The 23,387-nt window shown below is 42.8% G+C and overlaps 1 protein-coding gene across 1 annotated transcript; it reads left to right on the top strand.

The window, feature by feature from the left end:
* The first annotated feature begins 8,020 nt into the window (after window positions 1-8,020).
* On the top strand, window positions 8,021-21,671 carry Chgb (chromogranin B). The gene is made up of 5 exons (XM_048348829.1): window positions 8,021-8,110; window positions 13,706-13,752; window positions 14,210-14,303; window positions 19,052-20,751; window positions 21,359-21,671. Exons 1-5 carry the CDS (start codon window positions 8,062-8,064, stop codon window positions 21,434-21,436), a joined length of 1,968 nt encoding a protein of 655 aa, XP_048204786.1. The 5' UTR covers window positions 8,021-8,061; the 3' UTR covers window positions 21,437-21,671.
* Window positions 21,672-23,387: the final 1,716 nt, after the last annotated feature.

Below are 23,387 nucleotides of genomic sequence, written 5' to 3'. Positions count from 1 at the left end.
ATTTTAGAATTGTTTTGTTTGCTTTTGCTGGTCTAGGGCTTGATCTCAGGACCTGGGCACTGTCCCTGAGCTGCTGTACTCAGGCTAGCCCTCTACAATTTGAGCCACTCCATTTCTGGCTTTTTTAAAAATTGGAGATAAGAGTCTCACAGACTTTCCTGCCTGGGCTGGCTTTGGGCTGTGATACTCAGATCTCAGCCTCCTGAATAGTTAGGATTATAGGCATGAGCCATCTGCACCCAACTGTATTTTTAGGCTTTAAAATCAGGCATGATCTACAGAAAGCTGGGCATCAGGAATATAGTCAAAATTCCTAATTTTGGCCTTGGGGCCACTCTGAGCCAATTGCTACAGCCGAGCACAGGAACCAGGTGCCACTGCTGCTATAGCATTCTTAGCTTGTTTCTGAGTCTAAATAAAAAGTCCTGGTGGGAGCATTTGATTTTCTGCCTGTAGATTATATAGTTGTCCTTCAAAAGCCAAGGACCAAGCATAGAGCATCTGTCTTGACTTCCGGCAGGAAGTAAATGCTGCATCCCCTCATGACCCACATCATTATAGGAAGGACACCTGGATGCTAAATAACCATCCACAACTGGTCCCATGACCTCACTCCAGTTCTGCACTTGAACATCTGTTAGCGCACAGTAGTAGCCAATAGGAATTACCAATGGAAGAAGTTTCTATCACACTCCCTCAAATGCATTTCACCCCTCAAAAGCAGCACTCATTTATTTTTGCAAAGGCGTCTACCTTATTGCAGAGGAAACAGTTTCTTCTTCCATCTCAGTGGCTCTGTAACTGTTACCTGCCCAGTTTTTGGAAGAGAACCCAAAGTCAATTTGTCCACTTGACTTTTGCTCAGATGTTCAGTGGGAGCACATTAGCTTCCCAGAGCATTAAAACTTCTCTGAACATTCCATTCGTGATTAGACTCCCACTTAAAAGTAGTCCACACTGCTATATAAAAGGCTGGGGTAGAGATGAATGGGTACACCGAAGATACAGTGAGGCAACAGCGAAAATTCTGCTCTCAGGTTCCATAATGGGGAGTGGTATTGTGTGGTTAAGTAACATGAAGCCAGAGCTGACACTATCGCAGCTGTTCCCAAAGGTATGGAGTTTCTTTGTTACCAGGAAGAGATGTCCTTGAATTTTAAGGGCTGAAGTAAGAGTGCTTGGCAGCCTCTGTCTTCCTTGCTTTCTACTTGACTTAACAGATTTCAACATGGTAAATAATGAGCTCAAAGGGCCTTCAGGGCATTTGTCCACCACCCTGCATATCTAGTTAGGGTTCCTCTCAGAAATACAGGGAAGTACAAATTCAAGTGCAAGTAATTTATCTGCAGAGGGGGATGGGGATAAGAGAGAGGGGAGAGAAGGGATCCAATAAGAGGTACATTGTCAAATTAGTCACTAGGAGGAGCAACTGGGGCACCTCTGAGAGCCTGTGTGGAATGTAAGCTTCAGAGCTGTCCTGCACATGGAGTGTGGGAGCTGGGGCATTTAACTACCAATTTTCCCATCCATCTGTAGCTATGGTAGCAACTGGGAGGTTACTAATTCTCTAGCCCTTTCAGCTTGCTGTATGCATGGGCAGAATAGGCTTTGACCACTAGATAAAGTCATTGAGCCTAAAGGTATAAATGTTGCCAGTTGGAAGAGAGGCTGGTGTGCATAGAATGTGAATGTCCAAAGGGTTCTGTGAGGGAACACTCAGCATTCACTGCAGCGGGTTCATGCTCATCCTTCAGGTGTGTAAGTAGATGTGCTGTCCATGACAAGCCTTGGATAGATAGAAAACCACAATCCTACTAGACAGAATGGTTCTCTTCTCTGGGAGGAGAGTAGATTCTTTCAGGACCATGGATAGGGCTTATTTAACCTGAGGTATGCCAGTAGTGACTCTGGCAACTTGGTAGTGTCAGAGAGAAGCTGGAATGTGTATTAATGCAAAAATGCTTTTGTCCTGTCTAATATGCATACACCCTGTTGACATTTCCTGAGTGACTTGAAAGAACATCCATGTGCTCTTATATTAAGAGGTATCTTGAAGTCTGATGTCTTTTTGTTGTTTTGTTGTCTATTTGTTTGAGTCACCGTTCCATTTCCAGCTTTTTGGTGGTTAACTGGAGGTAAGAACCTCATGGACTTTACTACCCAGGCTGGCTTTGAACCCTGATACTCATATCTCAGCCTCCTGAGTAGCTAGGATTTCAGACATGAACCACTGGCACCAGGCTTTGAGAAAGTTCTTAATTGAAGCATGCCCTTAGATCCTCTGCACTGATTTTGAAATTCTACTCATGGACACTTTAGGCTGTTTTGAAATAGCTCCAGGAATAATAATTCCAGTTTGGAACCTCCCAGCATTCATTAGCACCTTGAACACGTTTTTTGCAAATCACTTCTACACTTTTGGATCTGATAAATGGGATGTTAATCAGGTCTTCAAGGGAAAGATGACGTAAACTTGGTAATGTGGGTGTTTACCCTAGAAAGAAGTGACAAGGAGACAGCACATGGTTTCTGGGTTCCTTCTCCCTCATCTCCAAAATTGTCTTGGTATCCTATTTTCATTAGAAAATGCTAGGTGAAATTTTTTAAAGGGAGAGAAAGGAGAGGGTTGGCTTAGCATTTCAACACTGTTTTAAGATTTGGAAGATGTTTCAGCATACAAGAATGCCATTGTGTAGGATTTCCTAGAGTGGAAGTAGGAATGGGGTGTGTGACACTCTATATCTTATAGACACTCTGCTTTTCCTGACCCCAGAGTACTCTCCAGAGTATTGTATCAAATACTGAGATACTCTGCACACAAGCCATTGCTCTAGCTTTTTTTTTTTCTTGGCCAGTCCTGGGCCTTGGACTCAGGGCCTGAGCACTGTCCCTGGCTTCTTTTTGCTCAAGGCTAGCACTCTGCCACTTGAGCCACAGTGCCACTTCTGGCCGTTTTTCTGTATATGCTGGGGAATTGAACCCAGGGCCCCATGTATAGGAGGCAAGCACTCTTGCCACTAGGCCATATTCCCAGCCTGCTCTAGCTTTTGAAGAATTTGAGGTATATGTTTTGTAAAGTCTGGAGGTACATCTAAGAAATGAAGGCGAATTTAGAAAATTTCCCTAGACACAACTCCCGTCCCTATGGTTCTCTGATCTTGCTTCAGTCCTTCCTTGAGTAGGGTTATCTTGGATTTTTTTGCTTTCTCTTTTAGCACTGGGCTGGAAATCAGCTTATGTTTCACTGGCCTTGGGCTGAGGACCATTCGTGCTTGTGCTTTCACCTGTAGGATGTGAGTACACTCTTCCCTATGGAGTATATTCCTGCAAAGGATCTCTGTCCTCCCCAACATTGGCCATGGATGCTGCCTTCACTGGGCTTCTGCGGGTAGTGAAGGATCAAAGTCAGGAATTCTCCTAACATTATTTTGATACTTCATAATATAGTATACCTTCTAAAAGAAAAAAAAAGTCTGAGTTTATCCACTAGCAATTTATAGTTTGCGTGTATTGTGTTGACACAGCAATTATTTCATGTTCTTTTATAAGCTTTGTGAGTGAACAAAAAATCAAGGAGAGAAAGAGTGACAGAGAGAAAAAAAATAATCCTTTAATAAAAATTACAAGAACTTCATTACCCAGAGCAAATATGTGCAATTACATTTTAGACCATTTCTGATTGTGAATATTTGCTTAACAATAATGGCTCCTTAAGGACCATTATTAATTTTTTGAAACAAAATATTCATAGGTATAAAAGTGAAATTAGCCTACATGAGGTTTCTCTGGAGTTTACATCTACAGAATGTGTTTTTTTAGGAGAGGCCTGCCTGGGAGTTGGTATACACTAATACTCACTATAAATAATTAAAAATTTAGCATCAGCAGAAGGCCTTCTCTCAGAGCAAAGTCAGCCAAATCTCTCAAAATCACGGAGGCCGACCCAACTTATGTCCCATGACTCCTGAAGATGATGGATGGGGGCAGGAGAAAGTGCCACAGGCAGAGAAGGAGAAGGAGACCTTAAAGCAACAGCGCAGAACCGAACACTGGTGGCTCACACCAGTAATTCTAGCTGCTCAGGAGGCTGAGATCTGAGGATCATGGTTTAAAACCAGCCCAGGCAGGAAAGTCTGTGAGACTTTTATCTCCAGTCAACCACCAGAAAACCAGAAGTGAATCTGTGGATTATGAAAGCAAATGAATGAAATGAATAAAGGGGGTTCTCCCAGGGGATTTCAGGACTCTTTCTACATTACCACAGAGTAACTAAGAATAACCTTTGTCTGCAGGCCCACACCTTACACAAATATGTGAACTCAGTGAAATGTGGTTTGGTCTCCTTCTATCCCAGGCATCCTGGAACTGAGATGCCCATCCCTCCCCTCAACTGTAAGGCATTTGAACTTTTCTTTTTGGTTTACTATATCTAGAGAAATAGCATCCACTATAGTGCTTGACACACAACATTCATTAAAGAAAACAAAATGACTAGTGAGTAGCGAAAGAAAACTCTAATTCAATACCTGTGGCCTGGATGCTTTGTTTTCTAAATCTCTAGACCATTCATTTGGCTGTTTTCCAATTTATCCAGTTCTTCTCTATATTACTAGGGAGACCGGTCTGTACAAATTGCGTTTTCCTGGCTTCCATGTCAATTGTTCCCAGGTAGATTCAGCTGCTAAGAGGTACTAGCATGGAAAAGAGCAAGTCAGGCTATTTCTCCCCTTTCTCTTCTTGAGAGGAAGAGAATGCATCTCTCTCTGAGGCTATTTCTTTGTTTCCAGCTCCCACCAGAAAAACCTTTCCTTCCTTTGGCCCCCAATCCTTCCTTCCCAGCCCACGGAGGGTACTCCCTCTTACTAAGTAGCCTGTGTTTGTGGGATGCAGGAAGGATTTACCTTTCCTGTATCTTTCCAACCCCAGGGTGTAGCAGCTGCCTGCAGCTGTGAATCTTTTTCCTCTCCTTCTCCTACTTTCCCTTTCAATGCCCTAATCCCTGTGTATTATTCCAAGCATCAAATCCTTTTTTTTTTTTTTGGCCAATCCTGGGGCTTGGACTCAGGGCCTGAGCACTGTCCCTGGCTTCTTTTTGCTCAAGGCTAGCACTCTGCCACTTGAGCCTCAGTGCCACTTCTGGCCGTTTTCTATATATGTGGTGCTGGGGAATTGAACCCAGGGCTTCATGTATACGAGGCAAGCGCTCTTGCCACTAGGCCATATCCCCAGCCCCATCAAATCCTTTTTATTGGTTTTATTTTCCAGGAAGTCTTCTGATGGATAACCTATTTTAGAAACCATGTACACACCGTGGTTGTCTAAATTTTGATCCTATAGGAAATATTTTTATTTCCCTCCTTAATTCTTTGAGAGTATTCCTGAGAGATGATCTTCCCTTTGACTTTTTTTCTAGTTTTTTTTTAATTACTTGAGATAAGATTATAACCAGAACAGGCTGGGCACCTACAGGCTCACACCTGTAATCCTATCTACTCAGGAGGCTGAGACTTGAAGATTGTAATTCAAAGCCAGCCTAGGCATAAAAGTCTGTGAGCCTCTTATCTCTAATTAAACACCAGAAAATCAGAAGGGGTGCTGTGGCTCCAAGTGGTAGAGCTCTAGCCTTGGGCAAAAAAAGCTCAAGGAGAGTGCCCAGGCCCTGAATTCAAACCCTGTGATGGACAGAGAAAAGAAAGAAAGATTATATCCAGAATATAATCCTATTGTAAACATGTTAACTAGTCTTAAATGGATTCATGGATTTGATATGATTTCTGCCAAAATCCTAACAAGACTTTTTTAAAATAAAAAATGGAAATTTCATTTATTTCAAAATTTGTATGAAAATACAGAGGGCCAAGGGTGGCCAATAACCACCTCAAGAAAAATAAGATGGGAAGATGTTTTCCATAAGAGAAAAAGATGAACTACATTGATAAGATTTAAAGTACAGTGCTGCTCCAGAGAACAAGTAGACCAATGAAACAGAATGCATCCATGTTCTGGAAGTTTCAAAAGCATGTGCATGCATTTATGGATTTTATATGTATTTCCCATGTGTATACATGTGTATACTCTATATGTTCTTTTTAAGGGACATTGAAGAAGAGATGAGATATCTTGTAGATATTACAAGAAATGTACTCACTGCCCTGTTATGTAACTGTACCCCTTTTGCACAACACCTGGTCAACAAAATTTAATTAATAAATAAAAAATAATAAAAGGGAAAAAAAAGAAGAGATGAGAAAAGTTAGTTACATCAGCAAAGATTCCCAGACTACTTGATAAGGATATGGGTTCATTTTTTTATTTAAAAAAATCATGAGGGGCTGGGAATATGGCCTAGTGGCAAGAGTGCTTGCCTCATGAAGCCCTAGGTTCGAATCCTCAGCACCACATATATAGAAAAGGCCAGAAGTGGTGCTGTGGCTCAAGTTGGCAGAGTGCTAGCCTTGAGCAAGAAGATGCCAGGGATAGTGCTCGGGCCTTGAGTTCAAGCCCCAGGACCGGCAAAAAAAAAAAAAAAAATCATGAGTCTGCCCTTGTCTCCTACCATGTTTATTCTAAGTCTTTCTTCCCAAGACTTTAATTCTGAATATTCTGTGCTTGTAGTTTTGGTGAAATAATTCCCAGCCTTTTCAAGAATACATATCCATGTACTGGCATATACAAAGAGAGAAAGTCACACTCATTTTCTAGAAAAGGGATGTGAAGAGTCTTTGTGGTTGTGTGTGTGGACTGCCTCACTACCTGAATGAGGAGACCTCCTGTGAGGCATCCTTCTGTCCCCAAGCCTGTGTTCAGGGAAGTGTAGCTCTCCCTTGCACAGCACTTCCCTCATGCATTTCCCCGGTTCCCCAATAGGCTTGGGAAATCCATTGCCAAAATACTCTGGAAAATGTTTTAACCTTCTTCTCATTCATAATAACGAAGCATTTTTTAAAGGAAATTATCTTTTGTTGTACAACAGGGTTTCAGATATTTGGTATGTCAATTGATGAGTACAATGCATCTTGATCGATGTCACCCTTTCCATCATTCTCCCTCATCCCCCCCTCCCCACCAGCAAAGTATTATTCTCTTTCAATTTAAAAGCAAAGGAGGACACACGGGGCTTGTAGGGTGTGCTAGTTCCTGAAAGCTATCCCGGTGCTGTGTCTCTATCCCAAGGGACAAAAGGTTAAACATCTAAGTAAATATATAGCAGAAAGAGGAATGGTGAAATTCCATCCTATCTGTTCAGTGTAGCAGCAGTCGAATCACTCTTTTGATGCAGCTGAGAAGGCTCCAAACTAAATTGAGCCTGGACCACAGGAAATGGTTAATTCTTGTTGATTCTGCAGGGCGGGGGCGGGGGGAAGGAGGGGACTGAGGGACCTGGAAATTGGCAATCGAAGAGGTCAATCATTATAGGACATCTTAACCATCTGACGTTGGTAACCATGTGAACAATATGTACCTTTGATTTTTTTTCCCCCAAGCCATATTCCTTGGTTCCGATTCCCTCTACTGACTGTTTCGTGTTCTCAGTAGCAGGAATCTTTCCCTAGGCTAGAAAGGGGAGACACAAAACAGATGCAATCCCTCGCACACTCTCAGCAGACCCGCGTGCACACACACAGCCTCCATCACGCGTGTCTAGCTGTGGAGGAGTGGGGGTGGGTGAAGAGCAAGCCTGTGCGAGCCCGCCTCTCTCGCGTCTCAGATCCACACTGCCTCCCTTCGCTTTCCAGCTCCTTCGTCCACCTGACTGCCCACCTCCTTTCCTCTGCGCACCCAGGCGCTGGGACTGGCGTACATTTCCGCCTGCTTGCGCTGTCGCCCTGGGGGGCTGCTCGGTGACGTCAAGGCTTAGCGAGGGGGCGCCTCCTCCTGGCTGTTGGCCAGCCCCACCGGGCTTGGCGGCCCCCACCCAGCCTTTATAAGAGCAAGGCCTGCGACAACCGCGCCACACCGCGGGGACCAGGACGCACAGCTGGTTTCTCGGAGCCATCTGCAGCTCGCCTTTCTCCTGCATCCTGTCTCACTGATCCAGGGGCAGATTGGGGCGACCCGGCCATGCAGCCCACCGCGCTGCTCAGCCTCCTGGGAGCCGCGCTCCTGGCCGGTGAGTGGGGTTGTTCAGCACCAAGGACAGCGCAGGTCTCCATCCTCTCTGCGAATCGCGGCGCGGGCAGAGATGCTGGGAGAGGAGGGTTGAGTGGAAGGTTTGTCCTTCTTGAAGCGCTTCATTTCTTCTTTGGGTGTTGCCCCTTAGACTTACCCACCTCCTCCCCGCCCTCGTTAGTCTTGGAGAAAGTCAGAGGGCTCCCAAGCTAACCAGAAGAGTGCCGGTGTTTTCATATCCGAGTTTTAGGAAGGAAATCCACATTTCCAAGGAAACTCGCATTTTATGCTCACTTCTAAGCTGCCACGCTCTCTACCCGAGTCCGGAGAGACGCTGTTGGCATCTGCCTCTCTCTCTGTTTGACTTTTTATGTCCAGGTGGACTGCACAGAGGCCTGAATACATAGAGTATGGCATTAGGTGGTACTTTCACCCTTCCATCCGCAATTATTATTGCTGTTGTTGTTTTATAGACATGAAAGGGTAAAACGGATCCATACATGTGTGTGTGTGTGTGTGTGTTATTTCTTTTTTTCTTGATGCTTTCATATATGTGTGTGTACGTAAAGGAAAGGTTAATGTATTTCTGCTTTGTATTTCCATATCTAGAGAGGTAATTTTACGTTTGAACTAATACGTGTTTATGTTATGAATGGAAACTACACTAGGGATTTTGAGTTTTGCACTCTAGGAAAACAACTAGAGTATATAATAACCACGAAGGTATTTCTGCTGTGGTTCAAAACTGCTCTAGTCAAACTGAGCGAGTGAAATGTAAACAATAGCTACTAGTTTCCCTTTATGTGGATTGTGGCATTAGTCTTTCAAACTAAAGTTCAAAGAAAGGATGTGTGTGTGTGTGTGTGTGTGTGTGTGTGTGTGTGTGTGTTTAAGTAAAATCTCTATGGGTATTGAGACTATTTATTAAGATGTACATATACAACCACCAGGTTTAAATAGATGTTTTCTTTGGCCATTTAATGAGCTATAGAAAAATGTCTTAAGATTAAGATTCCTAACTAGAACTAATCCACTTCCACGAGTATTTGTCTTATTGACAGCAATCACGGGATCAAAAACTATTGAATCAAAGTGAAAACCAATGGTGAATTATTTTATTGTAAATTACACTGAACATGTTGCCATTTAAAAATTATTAATATTCTCAATTTAAAGACAACTTAAGGAATCATTAATAATTAGTTTTTCTGATCAAAATGTTTCCAGAAAAGAATTGCATAAGGGGCTAAGTCTGCACTGTATATTGTGTTATAAACCACAAATGTTATAAACCAATATAGCAGACAGTTGAGTATAGTGAGAAAACACAGGTATCTTATCTATGAGAATATTTAAATAAAGGTTATTTTAACAGCAGCTATTAACGCATAAGATGCAGCATTTTAAAATGTAGAACTTGTACTCTGGTTTTCATTCAGCTTGTATAAATAAGTCTTTTCACCTTTTAAATATACATATGTATATCTATCTATTTTGGTAGTTTTAGTATATTCACAGATTGTATAACTATCACCACTACCAAATTTCAGAACTTCTTTCTATTCGAAACATTTTATTATAAAGTGGTTATACAAAGAGGTTACAATTCCATATGCCATGTTTGTGTGTGTGTGTGTGTGTGTGAGAGAGAGAGAGAGAGAGAGAGAGAGAGAGAGAGAGAGAGAGAGAGAGAGACCTGGTGCTTGAACTCAGGGTCTGGGTGCTGTTCTTTAGATTTTTTTCTCTAGGCTAGCATTCTACTACTTGAGTCATGCCTCCACTTCCAGCTTTTTGTAGTTAATTGGAGATAAGAGTCTCACAGACTTTCCTGCCCTGGCTGGCCTCAAACTTCCTTCCTCAGATCTCAGCTTCCTGATTAGCTACAATTACAGGTACAAGCCACCAGCGCTTGGCCTGTTAGGACGTTTTTATTTCCCCAGAAAGATACCCCATATAGCAGCTATACCCTCATTTCCTCCTCCCCCAACTTCTTAAAATGAGACATGTTGGTCATCAAGTAGAGTTGGTTATTTAGCAAAATCACAAGGCTGGGAGAAATCATCTAGTCCATTTTCTATTCTTAAGAGCTTCTAAAGGGAGTTCTACAACCTTCTACTGCAGCTACTGTGCATTTAAAAAATTAATATGAGTGAAGGAGCCACATGAGATCCATGTTATACTCGGTAGGATCATCTCACCAATCCAGACCTGGTCTGACCTTCATTTTAGGAGGAATTTGGGAGCCTTTGTAACTTATTAGCAAAAGAACTTGCTTAACCTGTTCACACTTATACTTCAAATCTGGGGGTGAAACCTTGATAATCTCATGAAATATTAGTATTTTGAAGTTATTCTCAGATTTGTATTTCTATTTTTTTTCTTGTGACAGTCCTGGAGCTTGAATTCAGAGCCTGGGTGCTGTCCCTGAGTATTTTAGCTCAAGACTAGTGCTCTACCATTTGAACCACAGCTCCATGTCTCGCTTTTTGGTGGCTAACTGAAGATAAAGAGACTCATGAAATTTCATGCCCAGAATGACTTCAAACTGCCATTCTCAGATCTCAGTCTCTTGAGTAGCTAGGACTATAGGCATGAGCCACCAGTCCCCAACTCAGATTTATCAAATTATTTAATAAATTTTGTATCATATGATAAATTCGCTTTTTAACACAAAAAGTATTCTGGGGCTGGGAAGGTGGCTTGTCGTAGAGTGCTTGCCTAGCATGCATGAAGCCCTGGGTTCGATTACTCAGTACCACATAAACAGAAAAAGCCAGAAGTGGTGCTGTGGCTCAAGTGGTAGAGTGCTAGCCTTGAGCAAAAGAAGCTCAGGAACAGAGTCTAGGCCCTGAGTTCAAGCCCCAGGACTGGCAAAAAACAAACAAACAAGCAGTGTTCTTTTTCGGAAATGGCACTCAAATGTCTAATCAAGATGTACAAGTTGCTTATGCAAGTGAACCCTTGTTCTTTTCCATCAAAAAGAGCCTGTAGCTGGGTGCCAGTGGCTTATGCCTCTAATCCTATCTGCTCAGGAGGCTGAGATCTGAGGATTGTGGTGGAAAGCCAGCCCAGGCAGAAAGATTCCCAAGAGACTCAAATCTCCAATTAACCACTCAAAAAAAACCAGAAGTGGAGCTGTGGCTCAAGTAGTAGAGTGCTAGCCTTGAACAAAAGAGCTCAAGGAGGGCTGGGAATATGGCCTAGTGGCAAGAGTGCTTGCCTACTATACATGAAGCCCTGGGTTCGATTCCCCAGCACCAGATATATAGAAAATGGCCAGAAGTGGCGCTGTGGCTCAAGTGGCAGAGTGCTAGCCTTGAGCAAAAAGAAGCCAGGGACAGTGCTCAGGCCCCGAGTCCAAACCCCAGGACTGGCAAAAAAAAAAAGAAAAAAAGAAAAAGAAACAGCACCTAGTATTAGAACCTGGATGTCCAAGGTTGATCTCTCAGGTCTTGTCTGAGCTGTAGTTTAGAAGGAACTCCAGGTCCCTGTAGCATGCATGTACTTCTCAAACATTTTTTTAAAGACCTGAATAGAATGGAGAATTTGGGCATCTTCAAACACTTGGGATAAATCCAAGGGCAGGCTTTGCATAGGAAAAATTTTGTAAAGTGAGAAAATTAAATAGGTGCTTTATGTCTAGGTTAATCCCTGTGATGTGTAACTGACTAGGGGTGGGGAAGGGTATAGCTGTTTGAAGAGGCCTGGAGACAAGAGCATTTTGGGAAGGAAGACTACGTTGCTGGTCATAAACTGCATGTGAGTAGCTTCTGAGTCTGATTGCTCTTTCCCAGCTAGTTCTTCTTTTTGTCTCAGGGACCTAGAACCAATTTCTTCCAGAAGTTTCTTTCTCTTGTATTACCAGTTGTGTATTTTGGAGAAAGCAAGCACTGTAGAGCTAGACCTACAGGCAAATGCTTTGAGCTTCTGTAAGGGAAAGGGCTGAGACAAAGCAAAGTTAAAGTGAAAGATAAGGACTGGGAACATGGCCTAGTGGTAAAGTGCTTGCCTTGTATACATAAAGTCCTGAGTTAGATTTCTCAGCACCACATATATAGGAAAAAAATGGAAGCAAAACCATTTGGTGTAAACCAACTGAACAACTCATGGGGGGAGAGGAAAAGTGGGAGTGGGAGGGGGAATGAGGGAGGAGGTAACAAACAGTACAAGAAATGTACCCAATGCCTAACGTGTGAAACTGTAACCCCTCTGTACATCACTTTGACAATAAATAAGAAAAAACAAAAACAAAAACAAAAAAAACACCCGGAAGTGGCGCTGGGGCTCAGGTGGTTGAGTGCTAGCCTTGAGCAAAAAGAAGCCAGGGACAGTGCTCAGGCCCTGAATTCAAGCCCCAGGACTGGCAAAAAAAAGAAAATAAGCACAAACAAAAAGAAGAAACATCATGGAGAGGAGAAAAAAGGTAACAGTGGGAATTTTCAATCATCTGCAACATTTTGTAAGCCAACCAAGGCACTTCAAATGCTGTTTTAGAGCAGGCAGAGTATCATGAAATTTGAGGGAGGGAAATAAATTAATTTTTCCTTTTACTATAATCTTATAAGCCAGTTGCTAAACACCAATTTGCATATATTACAAGCCTAGGAGAAATGGATACCTCCCACGCTCTGAACATGCGTGTAGACAATGTAGGGAGAGAGAAACATGGTGCTCAGTCAGAGGCAGCAAGCTTGGTTAGGCAAGGGCCTTGGGCAAAAGTCCCAGTAGTAAATTATCGAATAACCATATTTTTATAAAGTGAGTCAAGGGAAGGTATTATCTTGAAAACAGGGACAGGTGGAGGGGAGACTCAGATCTGTACCTTTTTGGGTTAAGTAGTGGAAAAGGATAAAAGAGAACTTGCTGATTCCAGCTAGATTTTTAAACTTTATTTCTTTTTCTCAGTTTCCTTTCTTTTTCCTTCCTACTTTATTGGACTGGGGATTGAACTAAGGGCCTTGTGCTTAGTAGGCATTCTGCTACTTAGCTATGCCTCCAATCTTCTATTTGGGTTCTTTTTTTAAAAAAAATGTATTGAAATATAATATATAGAAAAGTGCATAGATCACAAAAATACAGCTTAATGAATTTCTTACAATGTTAAGATGCCTGTGTAATCAGTAACCAGGACAATAAGTGGTGCTACCAAAACCCAAAGAGTTCCTTTTGTGTGTGGACTACATTTAATTTAGTCTGAGGGAAGCAGCGCTGTGGCTCCAGTAGTAGAGAGCTAGCCTTGAGCACAAAGAGGCTCGGGGACGGTGCCCAGGCCCCTGAGTTCAAGCCCTAAAAGGGGGGAAAAAGTTACTTAGTTTATACTGAGTGTAAGATAGCACTCATCTCTGAAAATGCTTAAGACAATGGTAAGAGAAACAATGGTGTATCTGTGTGTGTGTGTGTGTGTGTATGTTTATGCAAGCACTTTATGTGTTTGTGCAACTGGGGTAATTCTGGCCACTGGAAAAAGTCACCTGGACACTGCTCACTTATGACTCTTCCCACCCTTCCATATAATGCAGAGTGATTTTGTGAGTTTGCTTCTCATGGTATCCAAAATTCAACTGAAGCCATTTTCCATCTCTTTTCTTCTTCAAAGCTGTGAACTCGGTGCCAGTGGATAACCGGAGCCACAATGAAGAAATGGTAAGCTGAAATGTCAACCTAGACACTGTATCTAGACTCTAGATTCACCCACTACCAATGATACAAACCAACCATACACACCCCAGGGTCTGAGAAAGCCTGGTTTTCTTTCACCCCTGAGAGAATGGAGGCTAGGGAGGCCCCTCCTGCACTGAGCTCCCATAGTCTTCCTAAAGGGTTTAGCGCCCCCTGTGGCTAGCTGTGTCCTCACAACATTTTCTGACCTCGGAAATGGGGAAATGAGTGCTCTTGTCACTTCTCCAGATTAGCATAATCATGATGCTTTCTTATATTGTCTGTGTGCATTTGGGAGTCTTCAACACCACCCTAGAAGTCTGTGTACTCATTCTCAGGATCCTATAGGTCACACAATCAAGCCTCCCTTGACAACAGCTCTGGGTTGTGTTCCATTCCAATGATACTAGCTTTCCCAATCTGCCCTTCTGTTTTCTCCTAGGTCACTCGCTGTATCATTGAGGTCCTCTCAAATGCCCTCTCCAAGTCCAACATCCCATCTATCACCCCTGAATGCCGGCAAGTCCTGAAGAACAGTAAGTGTCCCATGCCTTTGTCCCTGTAGTGACTAGTGCCTTCTTCCATTTCACCTAGAAATGAACTCCAGGAGCATAATGCAGTAGAAATGGTCTTGATTGCTTGGACTTGTAACAAGAGAAACAGAGATATGACTTTATTCCCTGCTGTACTACTTGGTAGCCATGTGACCATGAGAAAGACTCCATGACTCTCTGGGCTAATTTCTCCAACTTGAGACATTTTTCCAGTAAGATAAGGAAGATGAATTCAGTCATAGTCTTTGAGATATCTGTCAAGCAATTCAACTCCTTAGTTTCATATTCTAAATTTCTAAAACATGCCTTTCTTTGGGTGAAGGGAGGTATGGGAATTTGTGATTAGATGAAGATTAGGTGGGAAAGGAGAGAACAGGATTTAAGATTTCTTCTTCTTTTTGCCTTCAACTCCTATGATGATGATAAATTAGAGACTTATAAAGGTGATTTGATGACATCTAGACTGTTTAGATGACAGATTAGTGAAGATACTTTAATATAGAGTATTAAGGGATGCCAGGAGTTCCAGGTCTGAGAACTGGTAAGGGTTTGGAGTAGAATCCCAGCATCGCAAAGAGTCAGATGAACAGCCTTCTAAATTTACACCAGGATTTCTTATCTGCTAAAGAGCCTCTGTTCAAAACAAATTTGAATGATGATATACACAGTAGGCATTGGGAACTCTCATGTTGAGATCAGTTTTATAAAACTATATTGTTTCTTTTACACATGAATTCAAACAAGTTCAGAAAATACTATTCTCTTTAACAGCCTTTCTCTGCTTTTAACTTTGCAGCCAGGATTGGAACAATGGACATTCTTTTTTTTTTCTTTTCACCTTCTAAAACCTCTCATTATGTGGGGTACAGTGGCTCATACCTGTAATCCCAGTTACTCAGGAGGTGTGGAGCAGAAGGGTCACAGTTTGAGGCAAAAAATGTTAGCAAGTTCCTATCTCAACAAATCGGTCCAGTTAGTTGTGTACACCTGTCATCCCAGCTATAAGGAGATATAGGTAGGCTCATAGTCTGAGGCTAGCAAGCTTCTGCCCTCTCCCAGAAAAGTGAGAGCCTATGTGAAAAATAACTAAAGCAAAAAGGGCTAGAGGCATGTCTCAGAGTTTAGAGCATCTTTCTAGCAAGGGTGAGGCCTTAGGTTCAACCTCTAGTGCCCTCATAATCCACAAAAATATTTTTATTGCAAGACAACATTCTCTTGCTCTTGCTATGCTATGTATAAAATGATAGCAACAAGTATTAGCAATTGGCCCAATGAGTAATAATGGGGGCTTCAGGGTAATTATGGCACATATGGAGGGCCTGAGGTAGTAGGGCCCTCATAAAAGTGAATGGAAATGCTTCTATCACCTATCACTTACAGGTAACATAACCTCTTTCTGGATTTCTCTCCAACTTCCTTTGTCAGCCATTACAGGAAGGGAGAGCAGAGTAAATCCCCAACAAAGAGTAAAAGCAAGCTCTGCTCGGTGAATCATTTTGCTCTGTCCTTTTCCTTTTCTTTGTTTACCAGATGGGTGCAAAAGTCTGTCATGTAAAGTTACCAAATAACCAAGCTTACTTAGGGAACATGGCTGACTTTCCTGTCCAAGTTGGTGTTGTACAATGATTCTCAGCCTCCTGAGTAGCTAGGATTACAGGTGTGAGCTTCTGGCACCTGGTTTAATCCAATTACTTAACAGATAGATCTCTTTGACCAAGGATAGTCTCTGGTCATCTCGGCATAACAAGGATGAAAGGTACATTTTCCCTTTTAACTTGAAAACAAGGATTTTCTTGGCATCTTGGGTTTACAGATGGACAATAACTTTGTGCTGCTAATCATAGCCCTTTTCCAATCTCACCTGCCAGGGCTTAAAGATAAATTCAGAAGAAAGTGTTAAGCCTCAGGCACAAGCTGCTACAGGCAGTACACATTTAACTGGGAAAAAATAAAAATACTTTTCTCTCCTGATACTAAGATCCTCACGCATCAGCAGACTGTGGAAAGAGGCTGTGTGGCTGTAAGTCCCTGAAGGCTGCGATCCTGTCTGCTTAGCTTTCCTTCAGCCAGCTGAAAATGACATCAGCATCTGCCTGAGTTATTTCTGGTTGCGATGACAAATATAGACCAGGTGGCTTAAACAAACAGCATGCATTTCTCACAGTTGTAGAGGCTGATGTTCAAGATCAAGGTCTCCAGTAATGGCCCACTTCCTGATATATAGACAGCCGCCTTCTGACTGTATCCTCATGTAGGAAAGATTCTCTGTCTCATGTTCCACTCTCATGACCTCAGTTTTTTTCCAACATCCTGTCTCCTTATACCATCACATTTAGGATTAAGACTTCCACATATGGATATAAGGAGAGGACATGATCAAGAAGCTCTTCCTACGCCACCTACCTGTGCCCAGCTGGCTAGGAGCACCACAGTTGCATATATTGTCATGGGCACAGAGAGTATGACTTCCCTTGGGTATGTGGAAGGCCAGGAAGATTCCTATTGTGAGAATGCCATTATCAAGTCAGGCTTTAATCAGTCGTACACTCAGTCCACTACCTCTCAGCCATTTTTTATAAAAACCAGTTTTCTTCTGTTTTGTAAATATCAGCTCAGTATGACTCATCAGTCAACAGAAATAAAAGAGCTACCAAGGCAACTTCAAATTTTCCTGTAGCTAGATGTAAATAGTAAAGAGACACAGGTACATTGATTCCAATAACCTACCTCATTTGCAGTCAACATATTTTATCTAATACATAATTTCATATACCCAATCTCTTTGTAATATGTTATCTAGTACATTCAAAATGTTAGCACTTCAATATGTAACCAGTACAAGCAAATTACTGAAATATTTCACATTCTGCTTTCCATAGGAAGTCTTGGAAATCTGGTGCATATTTTAGGTTTTTTTTTTTGTTGTTGTTAGTCATGGGGCTTGAGCTCAGGGCCTGGGTGCTGTCCCTGAGCAGTTTTGCTCAAGGCTAGCACTCTGCCACTTTGAGCCACAGCTCCACTTTCTGGTGTATAGCTTACCTACAGAGCAGGTCTCAGTTTATACCAGCTTAAGGTGCTCCATAAACACTAGGACGGTTGGCTCCCACAATGGACTGTGAAGGTGTAGACTCACTGCTCTTGAGGGCTTTGGCTTCAGGCCTTCTCTCTGTACTTGGTGAGATGAGCTGAAATCCAAGCCCTCAATTAATTATGGAGTCAGTGCTAACTGCACATCTCCTTTCATGGGGTGCCCTTGAGTTAAGGAGGATTTAGCAAAGGAGCTACTGATATTTAGAAAAGATGGAAGGAAGCGGCAAAGTATCAGCTACACCATCTACTGATGACTCATGAAATACAAAGGCGACTCAGTATACTAAAGTTTATCCATTGTAGATAAAAACAAGGGGAGTGGATTGGACCTGAGTGAAGGAAGAAAGGGTCCTTTCCATTGTTTGCAGTTCCTTGGGGAAGAAATATAAACCTCATCACCAATTACAGTCATGCATTTCTTATGGTAAGAGTAGGTTTTGAAAAGTACATCTTCAGGCTATTTGGTTGTTGCATAAACATCATACTGAGCACTTCCACAAAGATGGCTATGATGTCACCAAGTGATGTCACAACCTTACAGGACCACTATGGGAAATGGATTACATTGTTGATTGAGTCATCAGTGTGCAGTTCTTTTTTTTTTTTTTCCAGTCCTGGGACTTGAACTTGGGACCTGGGCACTGTCCCTGAGCTTCTTTTGCTCAAGGCTAGCACTCTACCACTTGAGCCACAATACCACTTCTGGCTTTTTCTGTTTATGTGGTACCGAGGAATCGAACCCAGGACTTCATGCATGCTAGGCAAGTACTCTACCACTAAGCCACATTCCAAGCCCAGTGTGCAGCTCTTGACTGCACTAAGTTATCTTTTCTAGCTGAATTAAATCTATCTATACTGCTGATCAGATGAAACATCCTGATGAACAAATTATTAAATTTTGAACCCACCTTTGAATCTTAATATTCCCCATTTTTGGCTACTTAACTTTAGCTAAATTACAGTTCGAGCCATGCATGTAATACTAACCATACTAAATATGGAAAGAATAATTCAGAATAACAACATTTTTGAGTTCTCAAGTTCCTCCTCTGGGGAAAAAAAGAGGAGGTAAGACTGGATAAATTCTATGATTTCTTGTGGTCTAAAATTCTAATATTTCATACATCTATTATCTGAATTTCATTCCCAATGAGAGATGCTGATTAGGTATTAGGGAAACCTACAAATAAGGATAGTTTATATTGTTAGATTTAAGTACAGTCAGAGGCCTAGAACTTGCTTTTAAAATTTTTTCATTTTTGCTAGTTCTGGGACTCAAATTCTAGACTTAGGCACTGTCCCTGAGCTTCTTTTCGCTCAAGGCCAGCACTCTACTCTTTAAGCCACAGGGCCACTTCCTGCTTTTTCTGTGAATAATTGGAAAGGAGTTTCACGGACTTACCTGTCTAGGCTGGCTTCGAACCTTGATCCTTAGATCTCAGCCTCCTGAGTTGCTTGGATTACAGGTGTGAGTCCCCTGGCACCCAGCCATAGCATATACTTTTAAAAGGTATCAGAATATATTGTTTATTAACTTAAAAATTATTTCAACCATTCCCAGTGTCCTCAGGATTTGTAGTGATTATCCAGGCTGGTATTTGTAGAACCACAGACTTTCGGAAGTTATATTTTTCTTGTAGGTGGGAAAGAAGTCAAAGAGGAAGAGAACAATGAAAATGAAAACACCAAGTTTGAAGTAAGATTGTTAAGAGACCCAGCTGCCACCTCGGAAGCCCATGGGCCACCCAGTAGAGAGGAAGCAGGAGCCCCAGGGCAGGATACTCAAGGCCAGACAAAAGCAGACACGGGGAAGTGGGCAGAGGGTGGTGGACACAGCCAAGAGGTCATAGATGAGCCCCACGGGAGTCCCTATCCCACTGCTAGACAGGTTTCAAAAGAAGCAAATACTCGCCGTGCTGAGAAGAGTGAGGGACAGGATAAGAAGGAAGAAGAGGAAGGAGACTACCAGAAAGGGTTATTCCATGATGACGTCAGTAAAGGGAAACAGCTTGAAGAACCAGGAGAGGCACAGAAAACCTTTCTCAATAGAAAAAACCAGGCTACAGCTAAGGAAAAAGAGGGGACCAGATCAGATCCATATGCTGAGAAGACACACAGCAGGGAGGAGAGCAGCCAGGAGAGTGGAGAAGTGACGAGCGAAGAGAAACACTCTCAAGAGTCTAACAGCCGACACCAGAGTGAGGAGGAATCTGAGGAAAGCTCCCAAGACTCTACCTCTCAGGTGACCAAGCGACGCACAAGGCCTAGACACCACCATGGGAGGACCAGGCCAGACAGGTCCTCTCAAGAAGGACATCCTCCCTCTGAGGAAGGCAGACATGCCCTCGAGGAATCTGAGGAGGCCAATGTGGGCACAGCCAATTTAGAGGCAAAGAGGGAGCACCATTCAACCCATTACAGGGCTTCAGAGGAGGAACCCAGCTATGAGGACCTGGAGAGGGGACACTATGGAGGCCAAGGAAGTGAGGAGTACAGGGCCCTGAGGCCTCCCAGTGAGGAGAGCCAAGAGGAGGAGGACAAGAGAAATCACCCCGGTTCACAACGTGAAAACATGGCATATGCATATGGTAAAGAAAGTGAGGAAGAGAAGGGATCTGAGGGGACAAAGGGACACTACCACAGAGGCAGGGGAGGGGAGCCGGGTGCCTATTCCACTCCTCACACCAGAGAAGATAAAAGGTTCTTAGGTGAAGGACGCCACCATGTTCAAGAAAGCCAGATGGACAAGGCAAGAAGATATCCCCAAAACGAATGGCAAGAGCAAGGAATTGATTATCTCAACTATGGTGAAGAAGGAGCCCCAGGGAAGTGGGAACCACAGGAGGAACTGCTGGACCAGAAAGGAAACAGGGAGGAAGCCAGGCTTCAAGACAAACGCTATGGCTCCCAACGCACCACTACAAAGAAGAAGAGATTAGGGGTCCTCTTCAACCCATACTTTGACCCTGCCCAGTGGAAGAGCAGCCGTTTTGAGAAAAAAGACAACATGGATGACAATTTCTTTGTGGGTGAGGAAGACAGTGCACTGCCCTTGAATGAGAGGAATTTCTTCCCAGAATACAGCTATGACTGGTGGGAGAAAAAGCCTTTCTCAGAGGATGTGAACTGGGGATACGAGAAGAGAAGCTTTCCTCTGGCTTCCAAACAGGACCTGAAAAGGCAGTATGACCGAGTGGCTGAGCTGGACCAGCTCCTGCACTACCGGAAGAAGTCAGATGAATTTCCCGACTTCTATGATGCTGAGGAACAGATGGGAACACTCCAGGAAGCAGAAAATGAAAAGGACAGGGCCGACCACAGAGTTCTGACAGAGGAGGAGGTACAGTATGGGGATTTTGCTTAAAATGAATTTACAATGGTCAGAGAGGATACATTTCGTTCCATTTTATCTGATATTGATGGGGAGGAATTTATTAGTTCCATTCTAGCATTTTGCTCCTGCCTTGGAGATAACAATCTCTTGGACTTGTTTGTCCTGGCTTTGAGCTGTAATCTTCAGATCTTAAGACTCCTGTGTAACTTAGAGTATAGACATGAGGCACCAGTATCTGGCCCTTTGCCTATCTTTATTGGCCTGTGTCCACTATAATCAGAAACTTACCTCTGAGACAGAGTATATTATTAGAGCTGTACTTACTCAAATAATGATTTTTCCTGTTAGTGATCTCTGAATGTGTACTAGAATCATGAGATTTCTAGCCCATAAATTTGGAGTATGACCCAAGAACTAATTCCTAATAAATTCCTTAGGTATGCTAGGGATATTGATGATACTGGTGTTAGGGATCACACTTTGAAAGTCACTGATGTAATCTGACTCATGTAGCCATCAATACTCTAAATTCCCCCCATATCTACTCATGGTCCTTTGAACTATAGCATTAGATTAATCTGAAACCCTTTGTCTCCAATTTTATGTTTTGTAGGAGAAAGAGCTTGAAAACCTGGCTGCAATGGACTTGGAACTGCAGAAAATAGCCAACAAGTTCAGCCAACGGGGCTGAGGCTTATCAGAGCAATGGGGCAGTTTTTAAAAAGTAGCTCTCACTTTATTTTCCACTACTCAAATGAATGACACCATTTAGCCAAAGGCAGGAAGTAGAATTTACTATTCTTTAAATGTTTGACACCATTGGAAATGTTTTGTTGTTTTTTTTTGCCAGAATGCTATTGGAAATATGAATAGCATGACTTGTAGCATATTTTCTTGCAGAATAAACATTAATATGCTTGTGACAAAGCGCTGCTGTCTTTGAAAACATATCTGTCTCAGTTTGGAATAATAAAAGACTAACTTGAGACCAGAAGCTTTGTGGTTCTTGGCTTCTTTTGGACTGGGAGGAGTGTGATTATCAGGGCTTTTTTTTTTTTTTTTGGCCAGTCCTGGGCCTTGGACTCAGGGCCTGAGCACTGTCCCTGGCTTCTTCCCGCTCAAGGCTAGCACTCTGCCACTTGAGCCACAGCGCCACTTCTGGCCGTTTTCTGTATATGTGGTGCTGGGGAATCGAACCTAGGGCCTCGTGTATCCGAGGCAGGCACTCTTGCCACTAGGCTATATCCCCAGCCCTCAGGGCTACTCTTAAAGAGTAAATTTGGACACTGGGGTTTTCTGGACTTTGGATGCATAACAGAAAAAAAAAAAAAAGCAACTTTCTGAAGTAACAGAATACTCAAGAAATAGATTAGAAAAAAAATAGTTTTTCCTAGGCTGAGATTAGATAGGCTTGAGTTTTACCTGTTTAAAAAAAAGTAATCATGGGCTGGGAATATGGCATAGTGGCAAGAGTGCTTGCCTCCCATACATGAAGCCCTGGGGCCGATTCCCCAGCACCACATATAGAGGAAACGGCCAGATGTGGCACTGTGGCTCAAGTGGTAGAGTGCTAGCCTTGAGCAAAAAGAAGCCAGGGACAGTGCTCAGGCTCTGAGTCCAAGGCCCAGGACTGGCAACAACAACAACAAAAAAATCATGCTGGGTGCGGGTAGCTCACACCTATAATCCTAGCTATCTAAGAGGTTGAGATCTGTGGATCTTGGTTCAAAGCCAGCCTGGGCAGGAAAGTCTGTGAGACTTGTATCTCTAATTAACCACCAGTAAACCAGAAGTGGCACTGTGGCTCAAAGTGAAAGGACTAGCCTTGAGCTGAAGAGCTCAGGGACAGCACTCAGTCTCAGAGTTCAAGCCCCATGACCAACCACCTTCCCTCTATCTATCCCTCCTTTCCCCCTCCCCCCCAGAAAAAAATCATGTTGTTTTTAAAATCCTACTGCTGGAGGTTTAGTTCAATGTTACTTACTAAGCATGCATGAGGTTGTAATTCTATCCTCATGCACTGGAAAAAATAGCCTAAAACGAAATACAGCCAATTTTCATTATTAGTGGGGGAACGTTACTTGTGTTCAGGAGTTCAAGGTTACTGGGCAATAGAGGAAAAAAATCATGTGACCTAGAATAGGCAGCTAGGACTGAGAAAAAAGTCATGGGGAATGGTCAACATCCTAGTTTGGTCCCTGTGTGATGCCCAGCAAAAGCACAGTAATAGCTCTGGCTGGCAGGCTGGCCCCCAGCACTAGCATTATCATCAGAGAGTTTCGTGGAAGTACATCCTCTGCTCTAACCCTACTAAAAAACAAACACTGGGAAGTGGGACCAGAAACCTGTTAAAAAAAAATAAAAAGTTAGGAGATTACAAACTTCCTAACACTAAAGTTGCAGACCAGGTTTGTGAACAGTCTAGTTAAGTCAGCCTGAGTAGGAGGAAAAATGACAGATTTTTAACTTTCGTTGGTGGTACTAGAGTTCACGAATTATCGCCCAGGAGAGTTTTATGGGCATGCAAGGGCTGTGTAGTAGCTCAGTCCACAAATCTATCAGCACAGATGCAAGATTTATGTAAATGGTTTCACCAGTAACCTGTGTAAAACAGCCAGTGCTGACTGAATCTCCCCTGTGTA

This window comes from Perognathus longimembris, chromosome 6, assembly GCF_023159225.1.
Source record: "Perognathus longimembris pacificus isolate PPM17 chromosome 6, ASM2315922v1, whole genome shotgun sequence".
Taxonomy (NCBI): Eukaryota; Metazoa; Chordata; class Mammalia; order Rodentia; family Heteromyidae; genus Perognathus; species Perognathus longimembris.
Note: the sequence above shows the minus strand (reverse complement) of the source record. Positions and strands in the feature narration are given on the sequence as shown.